Consider the following 16476-nt stretch of genomic DNA (forward strand, 5'->3'; position numbering starts at 1 on the left):
TAATAGTGATATGGTTCAAAAATACAGCCAACATAAACTATTTACTGTTGCTGTGTATGACTGAATTCCTAGACATCAAGAATAATTCTGACGAAAATATACAGCTTCAAATTAAAGAGCTTATGAAAGCTTACAGGTTTAAGGTTACTCATACAGCTTTGATGTGTCTGTATTGTGTAGATACATAGTAACGTGACACTGTTCTAGTTTTCTTTATTGGATCTTTGTTTTGTTATGTAGCATGGTTTGTGTTCTAAGAATAAACACATAGTACATGAAGCTTATTTTAGAGGGTGCTTGAGGTTCTGATTTGCAAAATCTTCAGAGATTTTGTGCAGTAACTGAAGCCAGTAACATATTTATTTTTTCTGAATACCTAACATGCTAAAAATGCTAGGCACTCTGAATAGTCCATCTTTAAGCCTCGTGCATACTGGTATGAACTGCCACAGTGTTGACATTAGTTTATGTGTCTCAGTTCTTAATGTAAAATAAGAATATTAGTCCTACTTCCCTCACTGGACAACTAGGAAGATAAATTTGTTAATGTTTGTAGAACGCTGCTAATTTAAGTCGTAATGTGTAAAGCCTGTGAAGGAATTGGTCTTTCTGTGTTAAAAAGAACCAAGACTTTGCTGTAGTGCAGGAATTAGTGAATAGGCAGTGTACAGGCTGTGGCTGTACTGCAGTCCAGAGATAAGGGTTGCAATTTATAGAAGCTTATCTTACCTAGTTGAAGCTGATTAGTATAGGAATAGGTGGTTGGTGTATACACAGAAAAGAGGGTTCAGCCCACATTACAAAACCTTGTGCAGGAGTATGTAGGAATTATTTGTATGGTTTCTGTGGTGGTTTGTTGTTGTACAGTTGTTTTCTGTTAATGAGTTTGTAATAGTTTGTCCCATGTACCCCATTCTGTTCCCCTGATGGTTTAGCCCTAAGTTGTTTGCCTCAACCTTTTCCCGCCAAGTGCCTGTCAGTCCCTATGTCAGTCTCCCCAGTCCCTCCTTTGTACCACCCTTGTCTCCTTATATGTCCAGGTCAAGCCCTAGTTCACTGTCCCCTACCCCTGCCTGTCAAGTAGAACACACCCTGGTTGTTCTGGAAAGTTCCCTGTCTGTTACCCTTGCACAGTTTCTCATTGGACTGTTAGACCTGCTTCCTCCCCTGTGCTGCTTTCATTGGATCGCACCAGCTGTGTTCTCCTCCCCTAATGTCCCCTCATTGGATGTGAGTTGTTTCCACCCCTTACCCTCTTCCCTCTTTAAAATGTGATGCCCCCTTCATTCCTGTGTCTACGTGTCCCTGAACCCTCCTTGGGAATAAAGTACCTTGGAATTCATACAAGTGGCCCTTTCCTATTTCTTCGCCTCAGCCCTTCGTTCCTACTTCAGAGCTGTGCTACCCGCACCCCAGCCAGCCACAGGGAGTAGTGAGCACTGCCACCCTAGAGGTCTCAGGAGAGATCTGGGGGCAGCCCTTCCTGTTGCGCCCTCCGGCCGTAGGGAGTGTGCTAGCCGGGAGACCTCCATACTGTGGCCGTAACCAGGCAGCAACAGTTGGCGCGCCACCGTGGGGCTTTTCTGACGTTTTTCCATCTTCGTCGCCGTGGGGGGACATCGTCGCCTTCACGGAGAGAAGCACTTCAGCTGGACTGTTCCTGTGGCATTGACCTTTGGATTTTACAGTCTTGGCAGCACCAACGTCTCTCTGTGAGCACGCCAAGTTTTATTTGGTGGTGCTCCTGGAGGAGGAAGACACAACCTTCCCCCTGGTGCCTGGGAAGGTGTTTCCAGGACTGAGGACCCCCTCTGCAGCCTTTGTTCCGGGACCCGACGGTCTGGTGAGTGCCCTGGTGGCTGGGTGGACCCGGCCAGGAACTTGGGTATTGGGCAGCCGCATCCCGAGGGAGAGGACACACTGCGCGCGGTGTAAGTGGTCTGCCCCCGTCAGCTTCCCAGACCCTTTTCCTTTTACTTTTCTTGCTTTCCCTGCAGAGGTGGGTGAAATAACGCTGAGAGGTCAGGATGGGCACTAAGCTGTCCACTCAGCAAAGGGAGGTTTATGTCCAAGTTCGGGATATCCTAAGGGAGGGGGGTGTGAGTTTTTCAAAGGGTGTTCTTAGATTTGTTGGGTGGTTGTTTTTTAGCTTCCCAAACGTTACACCATTTGAGGTTCAAAAAATTGGATTTTGAAAATTAGTAGGAATCAAACTAAGGGATGACACCAAGAGGGGTGACCCCTCAGTTAAAGATGGTTTCATGCAATTATTTCTATTGATCTGGGTTGTCATCAAAGAAAAGGATCAGGGAACTAAAAAACAACCAACAAGCTTGTCCCCAGTTCTGCCCAAACCCCCTCGTTCCACACCATCTTCCCCCATTCCCTCTTTCCCTACACCGGGTGGGCAGGGGGGAGCAGCCTGTCAAAAGACACAGGGCGGCTACTGCCGCCCTGGCTCCCCCACACCCCTTCGGTACCCCCGCCCTGACAGTGCTGGCCACACTGTCAGGGACCTCACCCCAGACCCTCAAACCAATCCCTTTGCCCCATTTGTAAATCCCAGTTTTGAGTTCCAAGGCAGTTTTGTCCCCCAAGATGGTTCCCCTTTCTATCCCGGAGAAGCACCACAAAATGACCGCTGCCTCAGGGCACGCGCCACTTCATCGTGTAATGCCCGCCACCTCAGGGCGGGTGCTTCTCTTTCCCAAAATCCCTTCCTTCCCCTTCCTGCTCAATCCCTAGACCGTTCCACTTCCTTTGATCCCCTTCCTCTTCCTTTGCGGCAGGCAGCCTTCCCCCTGCTATGGTTCTGCCCATGGCTCTGCCCCCAATGTTACATCAGTTACTTCCTCCCCCTGTCCCATGTCACTCCTTGTCTCTGCCCCCCAGCCTGCAGTCTCTGCCCACCGACTTCTGTTTCCCATGCTCTGGTTTCCAGTTCCCATGGTGATGTGGGGGGTAGGGGTATGGGGCCTGGGGAACTGGAAGTCCCTGAAAACAACAGCCCACTGTTCCTGGCCCCAGTCACCTACAATGCGAGGGGGGATCACCCTAGATGGGAACCCCTCTCATATCAAAGCGTCAAAGAACTTCGCAGAGTATATTTGGCCAAAAAAGCAAATTTTTCCAGAGACTTTTAAAAGCAACGTTTACATCGAACACATTGGTCCCCGCAGATTTAAAACGTTTGTTCAGTTGCTTGCTTCCTCCATCGGACTATAAATTATGGGAAAGCACATGGAAGAGATTAGCAGGGGACTTCCTTCCACAGCTCCTGCAAAGTTCTGATTATTCCACCGATCCTGAGGGTAACAACCTCACACTTGATCATCTAGTAGGTGAGGGTGACTGGGAAGAAGCCAGGAAACAAGTGGGAGGCCTTTCTAGGGCGGTTCTGGACAACATCAAAGATATTGTAGAAAGAGCCTTTCTAAGTATGCCATCAAAGGAGCCCATTCAGTCATATATTTCTCTAAGACAATCTGTTGCAGAACCTTTTATAGACTTTGTAGATTGTGTGCGGGCAGGGGTGGAGAAAAAGGTTGAGGATTCCAGCCTCCAAGAACAATTAATTTTAGAAGTTGTCTCCACCAATACGAACAAAATGTGCAGGAAGGTGATCTTAGCACTGCCATCTGCTCCTACACCAACACTGGACCTGCTAATAGAAGAGTGCACACGCAAAGCTATGACACCTGCAGAGGAACCATCAAAGAAGATTGTTGTAAGAGAGAGAGCAGCGGCTCTTGCAGTTATCCCACCAAGGAGCCAGTTCCCGAAAAGAAGATGTTTTCACTGCAACCATGAAGGGGACTTTATTAACCAATGCCCTTTTCTGGGGAGGATGCCACCCAGTGCAGGAGGAGCAGGGGAAGGGGAAATTCCCCCTCAACAAAAAAACTGAAAGCGGAGTGCAGGTCTGCTCTGCGCGTGGACAAAAATGGGGCAGACTGCAGTGGGGCTGCTAGTGTCGCCACTAGCAGCACTGTTAACACCAATGACAAACGTTTTCCATACCGGCTGAGACTTACTGACCCACTTTTCTTTCCCAATCAGGACTGGAAAGTTATCACTGCTGCGCCTGGACTTCTTCCCCATATCCATCAGGTGGAAGGACACGAGCGCACCACTTCATCAAACTGCAAGTACCTTGTTGTCGGGGGCACCAAACACACTCCCATTGAGATTGAGATCGCCCCAGGGATCCTGTCACCCAACCCTGGGCGATTTAGTCTCATGGCACGCTGTGTCCACCCCCCCCGCTTCCTGCCGAAGGGCCAGGTTATTGCACAGGCCATTCCAGTGCCTTATGCCATCAGCAATGACCTGGACCTGTCCATTTATTTCACAGAAAAGCTGGGAGAGGACAAGCCCCTCGTATGGTGTGGCCTTAAGAGCAGGGGGCATTCCGTCCAGTTGGAGGGGATGATGGACACGGGGGCAGATGTGACGGTCATTCCTCCACACAAATGGCCGTCACAATGGGAGCTGCAAAGCGTGAGCAGCAAGGTTCTGGGTGTTGAGGGTTCCCAATTGGTGAAATGTTCTAAGAGCATTGTGCAAACTGAGGGACCAAACGGGCAATTGGCTTCAGTGTGCCCATTCGTTTTAAATTCCAAATTTACTCTCTGGGGGAGAGATGCCATGTCCCAATGGGGGGCCAAATTGGAGCTTCTGGCCCCTCAGGATTTTTAGGCGCAACCACTGAGGAGTGCCCTACCCAAAAGCTGAATTGGCTCACAGATACACCAGTGTGGGTAGAACAGTGGCCGCTAAACAAACAAAAATTGAGTGCGCTCACTCAAATTGTGGAGGAGGAGTTGGCCAAAGGCCACATTGTTGAGACCAACAGCCCCTGGAATTCCCTGGTATTCATCATCAAAAAGCTGGGGAAGGACAGGTGGCGTCTCCTCCACGATGTGAGAAAAATAAACAATGTCATCGAGGACATGGGGTCCCTCCAACCAGGGATGCCATCCCCTTCAATGCTCCCCCAAAATTCGTCATTGGCTGTTATAGACATAAAGGATTGTTTTTTCCAAATTCCCCTCCACCCAGCTGATGCTCCGTGCTTTGCCTTCTCTGTACCCTCCATCAACACAGAAGCTCCCATGTAGTGCTACCACTGGCAAGTTCTCCCACAAGGGATGAAGAACAGTCCTACCATCTGCCAGTGGTATGTTGCCAGAGTTCTGTTCCCAGTGCGCACCAAAGCAGGAGAGTGTATCATATACCACTACATGGATGATATCCTTGTTTGTGCGCCCGATGACAATGTACTTGCAGGAGTGCTGGAGGACACTATCACTGCCTTGTCGGCGGCTGGATTTGAGTTATGAGAAGATAAAGTACAGAAGCTGCCGCCTTGGAGGTATCTGGGCCTCGAAATTACAAATAGGACCATAAGACCTCAGAGGGTCCTTGTCAACGACAATCCAAAGACTCTGAGGGACCTCCACCAACTGTGTGGGTCCTTAAACTGGATCAGGCCCTGGCTGGAGCTCACCATGGGGGATCTATCCCCTCTCTTCAACTTGTTGAAGGGGTGAGAGGAGCTGGATTCTCCGAGGGCCCTGACCCAGGAGGCCAAGGCTGCGCTCGAGAAGGTACAGTCCACCCTAGCAGACTGGCAAGCCCATCGATGCTGTGAGGGTCTGCCCTTCTACTTCATCATCCTGGGTAAGTTGCCGCACCTCCACGGGCTCATTTTTCAGTGGGACATGGACCAATGGGATCCCCTCTTAATCACAGAGTGGGTGTTCCTTGGTCACCAGTTGTCTAAAAGTATCACAAGGCCACAAGAGCTGATGGCCCAGCTGATCACAAGGGCTAGGGTTCGTCTGCGATTGTTGGCGGGGTGCGATTCCACATGCATCCACGTCTCTATCAAAATATCTGCAGGGAAAATGACCAAAGAGACCTTGGAGCATTTGCTCCGTGAAAATGAGAGCTTGCAGTTCCCTCTGGACAGCTATCCAGGCCAAATTTCAATTCACCATCCGGCTTAAAAATTATTTAATACAGAATTTGATTTGGTTCCAAAAGGCATGCAGAGTAAGCGCCCGTTGAAAGCTCTTATAGTTTTTACTGACGCGTCTGGAGGGTCCCACAAGTCATTGATGACTTGGAAGGATCCTCAAACTCAGTAGTGGAAAGCTGATGTTAAGATAGTAGAGGGCTCTCCTCAAGTCGCTGAGTTGGGCGCAGTCGTCAGAGCTTTTGAGAGATTTTCAGGACCAATTAATATTGTTACAGATTCGGCCTATGTAGCTGGAGTGGTGTCGAGGGCAGAAAATGCTGTTTTAAAGGAGGTCTCTAATCCAGTCATCTTTGGCTTGCTCTTGCAACTTGTCCATCTGGTTTCTCACCGAGAGGAACCCTTCTTCGTGATGCATGTGAGGTCGCACACTGACCTCCCTGGTTTCATCTCAGAGGGAAACAGTAAGGCAGACGCCCTGGCCGCCCTGTTGCAGCTGGCTGGCCAACCTAACATCTTCCAACAGGCCAAGCTTAGCCATCAGCAGTTCCACCAAAACATTCGTGGTCAGGTCCGCCAGTTCCATCTAAGGCATGACCAGGCCAAGGCAATAGTGGCCACATGCCCGAACTGCCAGGAGTCTGCCCTACCATCACTGGGTGCTGGGGTGAACCCAAGAGGGCTCCGCAGTTGTGAGGTGTGGCAAACAAGTATCACACATATACCCGAGTTTGGAAGGCAAAAATACGTCCATGTATCTGTAGACACCTTCTCGGGAGCAGTTTTTGCCTCGGCCCACACAGGAGAAAAGGCCACAGATGCCCAAGGCTTTTGCAACCCTGGGGGTCCCAAATACCATCAAAACAGACAACGGCCCAGCCTATACCTCCAAGGTGTTTGGTGAGTTTTTGCAAGAATGGGGCGTTCAACATCGGACTGGGATACCTCACTCCCCCACCAGCCAGGCAGTGATAGAAAGAACACATCAAATCCTCAAAGAAGTCCTCACCCGCTAAAGGGAAGATGTCCAGGTAACAACACCACAGCAAAGGTTATGCAAAGCCCTTTTCACCCTTAACTTCCTAAACTGTTCCTTTGATAACCCCAACTTGCCAGTCGTGAGGCACTTTAATCACCACCAGCACTTTCAAATAGAGGAGAGACCTCCAGTTCTAATAAGAGATCCGCCTCTCAGGAGGTTCAGGGCCCCTTCAAGTTGGTCACTTCGGGGCATGAATATATGCGCATGTCCATGCTCTCCAGAGTAAAGTGGGTGCCCAGAAAGTGGGTCAAGACCTACACCCCTGCGGGAAAGGAACCCGAGCTGGAAACTGCCATCTCAACAAAAGGACCCAACCAACAGCATGGTGGCTTCCAACAGGAGGCGCCGCAAAGGAAGAGGAAAACCCTAACCCCTTGCCCCAGCACTTGGCACTTTCAGTTACATTTTGCTTGCTTTCTTTTCAAGAGACTTTATTGTTTCTTTTAGGACATCCACCTGACAGACATGAAGACCATACTCCTGCTGCTGACAGCCCTCACCTTCCTATCCGTGGATACATGGATCATGTCTCAGCCACGAAAGAATGTGTGGGTAACCCTGGCCCATGCCCTCAATCAAGACCATCTGTGCCTCTCCACCAACGCAGCAGAAGATCCCATGTCAACCTGCCTGGTGGGAATTCCGTTTAAATTGGAAGAGTATCCAGTTTCCCTAAGAACCATTCAAAATGACATCAACAAGGAACATCCCCCTAATACACGGGTCAACTGGGGCCTTAGTAACAGCGCTCTAACCAAATCGTTAACCCCCTTGTGTTTTGGCAGCAATGGGTTTACAGATTGCCCTGTTTAGATCAAGAACCCCAAGAATTCGAGTTGCTGGGTTCTGCCAAAGCCATCTTTTGTATCCAATTCGATTTTCAACCTAGCCACAGAGGCTCCTATGAAGATGTGAAACAACACAAAATTCAATTTACCACCAACAGATAGTGTCAGCACCTCGCAAAAATAAAGGCCCCCTCCACAGATGACTCTTACCCCCAGAAACTAGATAAAGGCATGTTTTTTGTTTGTGGTGATCACACCTATCCCGGAATCCCCTCTCGCCCTCTCGGAGGTCTGTGCACCCTGGGGCGTCATTCCCTCACTTCCCCCAACATGACCCAAATTGCAATCCGGCAAGCAAAAAGTGAGGCAAAGGTTGCTAAATGGGGTGCAAGTCAATTTGATGAACTCTGTGACACTGAAATTCAGCATTGGGCCAAATCAAAAAGGGTTGCCGTCTCCGTATTCCTATCCTGGGTGGTGGCAGCCAAAGCATTGAGTGAATTGGGCAGTCTGGAATGTTGGGTAACGAAGCAGGTGAATTTAACATCAACGGCCTTGAGCAACCTCCTTGAAGACGAGGGAATAGCCAGGAAAGCTACCCTGCAAAATCGGGCAGCTATTGATTTTCTGCTGCTGGCACAAGGGCATGGATGTCAGGAGTTGGAAGGGCACTGTTGCTTCAATCTATCCAGCAAGAGTCAAAGTATCCATGTGTCCATCAGGGAAATGAAAGACTTAATAAGAAGTGTAAAACAAGAAAATGAAGACTGGTTTAAAGATCTGTTCAAAAACTGGGGCCTGTCAGGCTGGATGCTTTCAGTTGTCAAAGACATCGGGTATTTTATTGTCATCATATTTTTGGTTTCCTTGGTTTTTGGAATTTTAAAAAGACTAATTTCCAATGCCACCACCAACTCTTTGTCCTCAAGGATCGTGGTAGCAGCCACCACCGCTGACTAGGAATGGTGGGAAGAAGGTGCTACCAATGGGACTGTCAACGGGACTGAAGTTTGAAATCTAGAATTCTACCTCTCCCCAGTTGCTTTTTTAAATTTATTAAACAAAAAAGGGGGAGATGTGGTGATTTGTTTTACAGTTGTTTTCTGTTAATGAGTTTGTAATAGTTTGTCCCATGTACCCCATTCTGTTCCCCTGATGGTTTAGCCCTAAGTTGTTTACCTCAACCTTTTCCCGCCAAGTGCCTGTCAGTCCCTATGTCAGTCTCCCCAGTCCCTCCTTTGTACCACCCTTGTCTCCTTATATGTCCAGGTCAAGCCCTAGTTCACTGTCCCCTACCCCTGCCTGTCAAGTAGAACACACCCTGGTTGTTCTGGAAAGTTCCCTGTCTGTTACCCTTGCACAGTTTCTCATTGGACTGTTAGACCTGCTTCCTCCCCTGTGCTGCTTTCATTGGATCGCACCAGCTGTGTTCTCCTCCCCTAATGTCCCCTCATTGGATGTGAGTTGTTTCCACCCCTTACCCTCTTCCCTCTTTAAAATGTGATGCCCCCTTCATTCCTGTGTCTACGTGTCCCTGAACCCTCCTTGGGAATAAAGTACCTTGGAATTCATACAAGTGGCCCTTTCCTATTTCTTCGCCTCAGCCCTTCGTTCCTACTTCAGAGCTGTGCTACCCGCACCCCAGCCAGCCACATGGAGTAGTGAGCACTGCCACCCTAGAGGTCTCAGGAGAGATCTGGGGGCAGCCCTTCCTGTTGCGCCCTCCGGCCGTAGGGAGTGTGCTAGCCGGGAGACCTCCATACTGTGGCCGTAACCAGGCAGCAACAGTTTTGGCTCTTCCAGAATGTTGATGTGTGTTTATTAGCATTAGATGCAGGCATTTTAAAGCTAACTCTAGCAATGTGTCTTGGCCTTTAGTTCTGCTATAGGATTTCATAAGGCAGCATTTCTTACCTGTTTATCAATCTTATTTTATGGCAATTTGGTACAATAAGACTGGACTGTCTAGGGTAAAATGATGTGAACTAAAGAACTCTGACCCAGGGGACCAGTGTATGGTTGGATGGGAAACCTACTTTGGGATATTTTCTGGTTTTTTGGGAGGTTGAATCTGCAGGTTTAATGGCCTTTTAACACAGGGTTTAGGAACAAACTAGCTTCTAAATAGTTATAAATTTCCCACAGATGCAGTGCCTGGGAGCTTGTGTTTTATGTGGATTTTTCTGTGCTCTTAGGACAGTAAATGTGACAAAAGTTTCAGGTCACCATCAGTAGAAAAGTGCAGCTGGCAGCTTGTCTGGAGATATTGTTAGCTGTACTTATTTGGTTAAATATGTAGATTGGTCTTAAGTGTTTGTCTTAGATGCTGTTATGTTTTTTTTCATACTGTAAGTTAGGGAGGGATGTTTTTGCAGAAATGGAAACTGGAATTCTAAGGCTGAAATCTTTTCCAGTCAGAGTTTGTTGTTGAAAAGAGTGCTCTGAGCCTACTTTCAGTTTATACTGAGGATGTTAATGTATGTGGTTAATCTTATGATGAGGTAATTTCAGGGTTTAGGCATCTCCAGTTGCTCTTTGTCTCACCAGAAGTTTTTGTTTTGATAAATGTCTCATCAGTGTTGTTCTCCTTTCAGATGTGGTGAAGAGCCGGTATTTCCCCCTGTCTGGTATATAGTGCCTTAAAAAATGGGGTTTGGAGGCGACCTGAAGTATTCTCATGATGCTTTATTAAAACTGCAAGACTGGGAACTACGACTACTGGAAACAGTGAAGAAATTTATGGTAATGAGAGTAAAAAGTGATAAAGAATATGCATCCACTTTACAGAATCTTTGTAACCAAGTAGATAAAGAGAGCGCTTGTCAGTTGGATTATATCAGCAATGTGTCCAAGGTAAGTCTGAAGTTTGAATTTGGAATATCCTTGGATTCTGGTTTGTTTTTTTTTTTTTTTTATTTTTTTGGTTTGAGTTGGATTCATATCCATTCAGTTTCTTGAGAGTTAATGTTGCCAAAGCATTTAAAATTAATTATTTTAGTTTCTCAGTGAAATATGTAGAAATTGAGCTCTAGTCTTGCTTAGAAAAAAATTAACTGAATGAGAATCAATCACAATTTTTGAAACTCAGTGTTTTACATAAATGGGTTGAACCTGCTTCTTTGTTTAGTGCTTTGAAAATCAAGTATGCTGTAGTAAGCTTTTCTTTTAAGATAGGAGCTATTGTTTATGTTATATAGAATCTGTGACAGAAATAGAAAAAAGCCAGGAAACCAAGGCAAAGCCTAGCATTCCAGCTGTTACTCACAGTGCAGCATGTGTTGTTGTAAGAACAAAACATTAATTCAGGATGTTTCTCGTAATTATGAGGTTATTTTGTATTCTGTTTAAAATAACTGTGTTGAGTTTTTAAAGAGGGAAGGCTGCCTGTTCTCCAAATTAATGGTTTTTAGACTTAGAGCAAGTCCACGTAAATGTAATAATGAAGCATACTTCCCTCATCACCTGTTTGAAAATTCTTCTCTGCACCTGGATTCTCTACTGACAAGAGAAGACTATTCTGTTTTGATGGCTTATTCAGTTCTTGGCCCTTGTTCTGTAGCAGTGGTTACACAGTGCATTCAGTCTGGCATGAATCCTTATTTTCTTTCTGCAGAAAAATACCCTTTCTGGGTCAGGTTAAATTTCAGACAAAGCAGTTTTTATGTCGTGGGCTTATGAGGTGGCTGCTTGGACAGTGGCTGTGGTGTAGCATTAGGAAGAGGACTGTTCCTTGTGCAGCAGGATGGATGTATACAGGGTGTCTGTGTGACTTGAAGGCTGTGCTACTGTAGCTGGGCTGCTTCAGCACTGTGCAGTGTTTATAAATAACACGTTCTGTTGTTGCTTCCCTCTCTCACAATAATTCTTGCCTTGCAAATTGAAATACTGCCTTTTTTTTTTATTGGCACAGAGTATTTAGTGTTATAAGGTTTAAGCAACCATTAACTTTCACATAGGTATCTCAGTCTAGGACAGTTCATGTTAATAACATGAGCACTTCTTGTGAGCAGATGAACTGAAAAAATCTGGAGATCTGACTGAAGCCACATTCTTTTTGGCTTGAAAAGAGGCATGCATGTCACGTTTTGAAATCTTGTTCTGAACAGAGGCCTTCTGAACAGTTGTCCTTCAGCATGATTTTCATTCCCTTTTTTTTATCTCTTAAGGAGGTGTAATTTTTCATTAAGTTGCATCTCTGATTTCTACGTTTTCTCTGATTTCTAAGTTTTAACACTAAAAACATTCATATGAACTGGCAGATATTTTATATGGGCTTGCCTTATGATTTCACTGACACCTTGGATTTTGCAGTTGTGTAGTGGCACATTATGTTACTGGTTTTGGCAGTTAAAAAGCCTGAATTATTGATTATTTACTAATGTCATTCTAATTTATTTTAATAGTCTGTGATACTTTTTTCTCTTTTCCTGACATTTTACAGACCCAAAGAATGATGCAAATATTATGGAACATGAGTCTTAATTTCTTACATCTTCTAAGATATAAAATACCTGTTTTTGTTATCGTGGTGTTATTTGGTATTTTGTGGCATTAAAACCCATTAGCCAGCTGTTTAATTTTTAATGGGTTTTGTTTGGTTGGTTTTGTTGTTATGGTTGTTTGTTTTGTTTTGATTTGGTCTCTAAGCATACAGTAAGAGCGAGCTCTTAGAGAGAAAAGGTGTTTGGGAAATTCTGTCTTCTGTTTTTTTTCATGTGGAGACAACAAATTTGCTGGAAGGCATGGGAGCAGCAACTGGTAATGCTAGAAAAGAGGTGTTTTTAAGAGCTTTCAGACTGCACTTCTGAGTGTGCATATGTCTGAAAAACAGTATTAAACCAAACAATAATGCATTTGCATTTGGACTGTGGTAATTTTTTGTGGAAGGAAATGCTTTACCTTTTCTGCTGTCCCCACCCAGCTTTTTTGTCCCATATAAATCTCTGTTATTTAAGCATTTTCACATCACTTTCTTCTAATTTAAAATAATAATATATAATCATACAAAGCACAGAAATCCTGCTTTGCTGCTATTTCCCTTTGGAAACACCACTTTCCCCTTTTCCTGATGGAAAGAGTGATGTAAATAACAGGGGAATATGCAATTTTTTTTTAATAGAAAGGGAAGTAATTGCTATGTTTCTGGCTTATTTAAGCTCATTTGGTGATTTGTAAACTAAGCATTTTCTTAGAACCTGTACTGTTGAAAAATGCTTTTGGTGTGATTTTTCAGGATTAAACAGTGGTTGTCTCATCAGTAATAAATTAGCCTTACAGAAAATGGATGATTCTGTCTACATCTTCACCTCTGAGAGCACTTCTGTGAACTCTTCTGTAACCACAAAGGCCCACTCTTCTCACATAGGTGTTCAGTACTGTTTTATCCTACGCAGCTTTGCAGTATGGCTTCTGAAATGTTCTCCAGCCATAGCAGGAAAGCTTCAGGCCTTGACATTTTATAACATCACACTTTAAGCAGTCCAGATATCTCGGTGCCAATCTGTGGGATAGTTACAAGCTGGAAGGAATGTTTAAGAGAGTCCAGTATATAGGGGAGTCAATTGTCTTTTGTTTTGTTCTTTATAATCCACTTTGTGTTGCAGCATTGTCATGTAGAGATGGAAATATTAGGTGTAAATGTTTGTATACAGGATATAAAGAAACTCCAAAACTAAGAAACAAATTAATTTTCTAAAGTTTTTATTTCAGATTGATTCTGTTTTAGTAAGAACCAATATAAATGCCAATAGAACTCATATACTAGCTGCCTTCAAAACCTTGTAATTCAGAGTGGCATGTAGCCACTCTGAAGTCTTAGCACAGCATTCATTGTCAGGGAGTTATCTTTAAGGAATCAAATGTTTGACAGTAATATTGAAGGTAACCAAGGCTTTTATTTGAACTGAAGTTTAATTTGTAACACATTTGTGTCTCTGATATCTGTAGAAGTGTATCTGTATTCAAAGCCACACACAGCACATTAAGCTGTCCTGAAAACTGACAGAATGTCCAAGGAAGCTATTAAAGCAAGGGTACAGAAGGATGCTGGGTTACAGTAACAGATGGGTGTTGTGTCTGTTTGTGCTTTGGTGCTGGTGGCCTGACTGATGCTGCTGTGTGAAGCAGCTGATGCACTGGTGTCCTCTTAAACCACCACCTTTCAAATGCATATTGCTGTCAGGTATTCAGACAAAGGTGTGGAAGTCAGCTTGGGCAGAGTAACTGTAGGGGGGAAACCGGAGGACAAAGTATGTAGGAACATGGTTGTTGGGGTGTTGAGGGTATATTTAAAAAAAATAAGGCTGTAGTCCTTTTATGGGTGTTCAGAAATACTAGGACAGTGCTGAAGGGTGAATATTCAATAGCTGTATTTTTGTCTCTGGTGCTTTCTTATGATTTTATGAGTGAGATTGAGGCATGACTTTGCAGTTGCAGGAGGATCTGAAATGCATTTGGGCAAGCTTAAAATTAGTTCTTGTACTGAATTTTTTTAAACAATGATGTATCTTTTCCCACAGTTCTTATTAATTGTTTCGTTGTGAGCTGAAATAAATAAGTGCTTTTCTGTTCTGACTTTTTTATAGTCTTGGTTGCTCGTCGTACAACAAACAGAACAACTGAGCAAAATAATGAAGACACATGCAGAGGATCTTAATTCTGGGCCCTTGCATAGGCTTACAATGATGATCAAAGATAAGCAGCAAGTTAAGAAGAGTTTCGTAGGTGTTCATCAACAAATTGAAGCAGAGATGTATAAGGTATTTTATCAATCTGTGCTTGATAAATTGATAATAATTCTCTGTGTTTAAAAATATTGAGTGGAATTTTTTGGGTTTTGTTCATGCTGTGATAAGAGCTTAGTGGCTGATATGTAGAATGCTTAGTTTAAATTTTAATAATTTTCTACAGATTTTCTTTCATGCTAGCTAATAAGACAAAGATGGAAAAGTTTCTTCCATATGAATTTCAATGGACAAATAGCACTGGAAATGCTTTTCTAGTAGAGGATAATTAATTCTTGTGTGACACTTCTCTATTCCATCTCTTTTCCTGTTCTAATTCCACTCTAGGCATTCATGGAAATATGGCACTGTAAACTGTTGTTAATGAGTGCTCTTGGCAGTCCAGACTCTTTTGGGTGGGGACAGGGTGTTCTAGTCCCTATGCTAAAATATAAAGCAAGTGTAAACCAAACATTGAGACTGCAGGTGTGAAACTCTTGAGAGTGTTTTCCATGACATATCTGTTATCCTGCTTGTGTTCAAAGTGCTGTATCTTGTCAGTAAAGCTGACAGAAATCACAGTTTCAGATACTCTGGGGGAAATTAAGTTACAGATGTCAAAAATCAGAGTGATAGTCTGAAAGGTCTACTGAGAGAAGGAAAAGCACTGTTTCTTCTTTATTCCAGCAGAGAATTTGGGATTTGAAGTAGTGTAATTAAAATCTAACATCTGAGTAAAGCTAGTAACACTGTCATGGATTGATGATTAAAAGATTCTTGGGCCAGTTATGAGAAGAACCTGGAGCTATTCTGTATTTAAACTAAAACTATTTTAAGTTAAATATGTTGGCGCTAATAAGATTGCTTCCATAATATGATAGAATCTTGGCATCTTCCCCAGGTAGGGACTATGGGGATGTCTTTTTTGATGCATGGTCAGTAGGCTGTCATTATCTGATAAAACTTCAAGCTAAATAATCACTCACTGCTACTTACGAATTGGTGTATCTCAAAAATGTCAGAATGGAAGAAGAGGAAAAACTGGTAGCATGTGTTAGAAATAATAGAAGTTACAAAGAATTGCAGAAAGATAAAAAGAAAAAGGTAAGAAAGGCTGAATGGAGTAAGACTTCTGGAAGCTCAGGTATACTTTGAAAAGAGACTATGCAATGTTTTGTTTTCTGTTAATAGGCCAAACTCTAAAAGAACCTCTAATAAAAATGTCTTTTAAAATAAGACTTTTCCAAAATACCATAATGCATACTAAGTACTTGCCAAATAATTATTACAAACCATTTTGGCTTTAGTTTATTATGCGCTGCGTAGCCATGAAAGTATTTTGCATCCTGCTGATTAAGCTTGCATTGTTGTTTGGTTAGAGGTTTTTTGGGTTTGTTTTCCTTTTTTCCCCTTCCTGAATTTGCAAAGAAGTGTCTGAATAGTGTTCTCCTACTGTTAGCTGACATTGTTCAAAGTTTTGTGTACCTGGAGCACTTTAAGAATGATTCCCTGAAATTCAAAAGACTTCTCATGTTCTGTGGTATTATTTCTGCTTTTGTTATGCACAGAGGTAAAATGCCAGTTATATCTCAGGACAGTATGCAAAGGTTGTGAACATCAGTGTCTGTGCAGCTCCTATTTTTAGGATAACATGGCATAAAAATGTGTTTAGGTGAAATGCATGTATGTAATCCTTTCTTATTCTAGACACCTCTACAATAAGGAATCTTACAGGGGAGATTCTTAAGGATAGTGAAATAACATGGCTTTTGCACAAATGTAATAGGACTTGTATATTGTTGATTTATTCCGGTTTCCATTAAGATGTTTAATAATTTTCTTTCTTAATGAAATTTGAGGGGAAAAAAGTCGAGTACTGTGCTAATTAGGTGGGTAAGACCTTTTGAAATAAAAACGGAGTTTAAAGTTATCCTTGACCATCTT

At 43.7% G+C, this 16476-nt stretch overlaps 2 protein-coding genes across 7 annotated transcripts in view; both read left to right on the forward strand.

Annotated features, from left to right (window-relative positions):
- FER (FER tyrosine kinase) overlaps window positions 1-16476 on the forward strand; it is a 163286-nt gene that overhangs the window by 11020 nt on the left and 135790 nt on the right. For all 6 annotated transcript variants that reach the window (XM_053968882.1, XM_053968883.1, XM_053968885.1 and 3 more), the window contains exons 2-3: window positions 10405-10663; window positions 14395-14568. In XM_053968882.1, coding sequence (XP_053824857.1) covers window positions 10457-10663; window positions 14395-14568 — 381 coding nt within the window. In that variant the 5' untranslated portion in view covers window positions 10405-10456. The remainder of the gene's footprint in view (window positions 1-10404; window positions 10664-14394; window positions 14569-16476) is intronic.
- On the forward strand, window positions 1608-9380 carry LOC128802467 (uncharacterized). Its single transcript, XM_053968887.1, has 2 exons — window positions 1608-1843; window positions 7470-9380. Exon 2 carries the CDS (start codon window positions 8042-8044, stop codon window positions 8768-8770), a length of 729 nt encoding a protein of 242 aa, XP_053824862.1. The 5' UTR covers window positions 1608-1843; window positions 7470-8041; the 3' UTR covers window positions 8771-9380.

Source organism: Vidua chalybeata, chromosome Z (genome assembly GCF_026979565.1).
Source record: "Vidua chalybeata isolate OUT-0048 chromosome Z, bVidCha1 merged haplotype, whole genome shotgun sequence".
Lineage (NCBI taxonomy): Eukaryota > Metazoa > Chordata > Aves > Passeriformes > Viduidae > Vidua > Vidua chalybeata.

Bases quoted from the DNA above. Each gene is read 5' to 3' on its own strand.
- LOC128802467 (XM_053968887.1), top strand. From the start codon at position 8,042: ATGTTTTTTGTTTGTGGTGATCACACCTATCCCGGAATCCCCTCTCGC.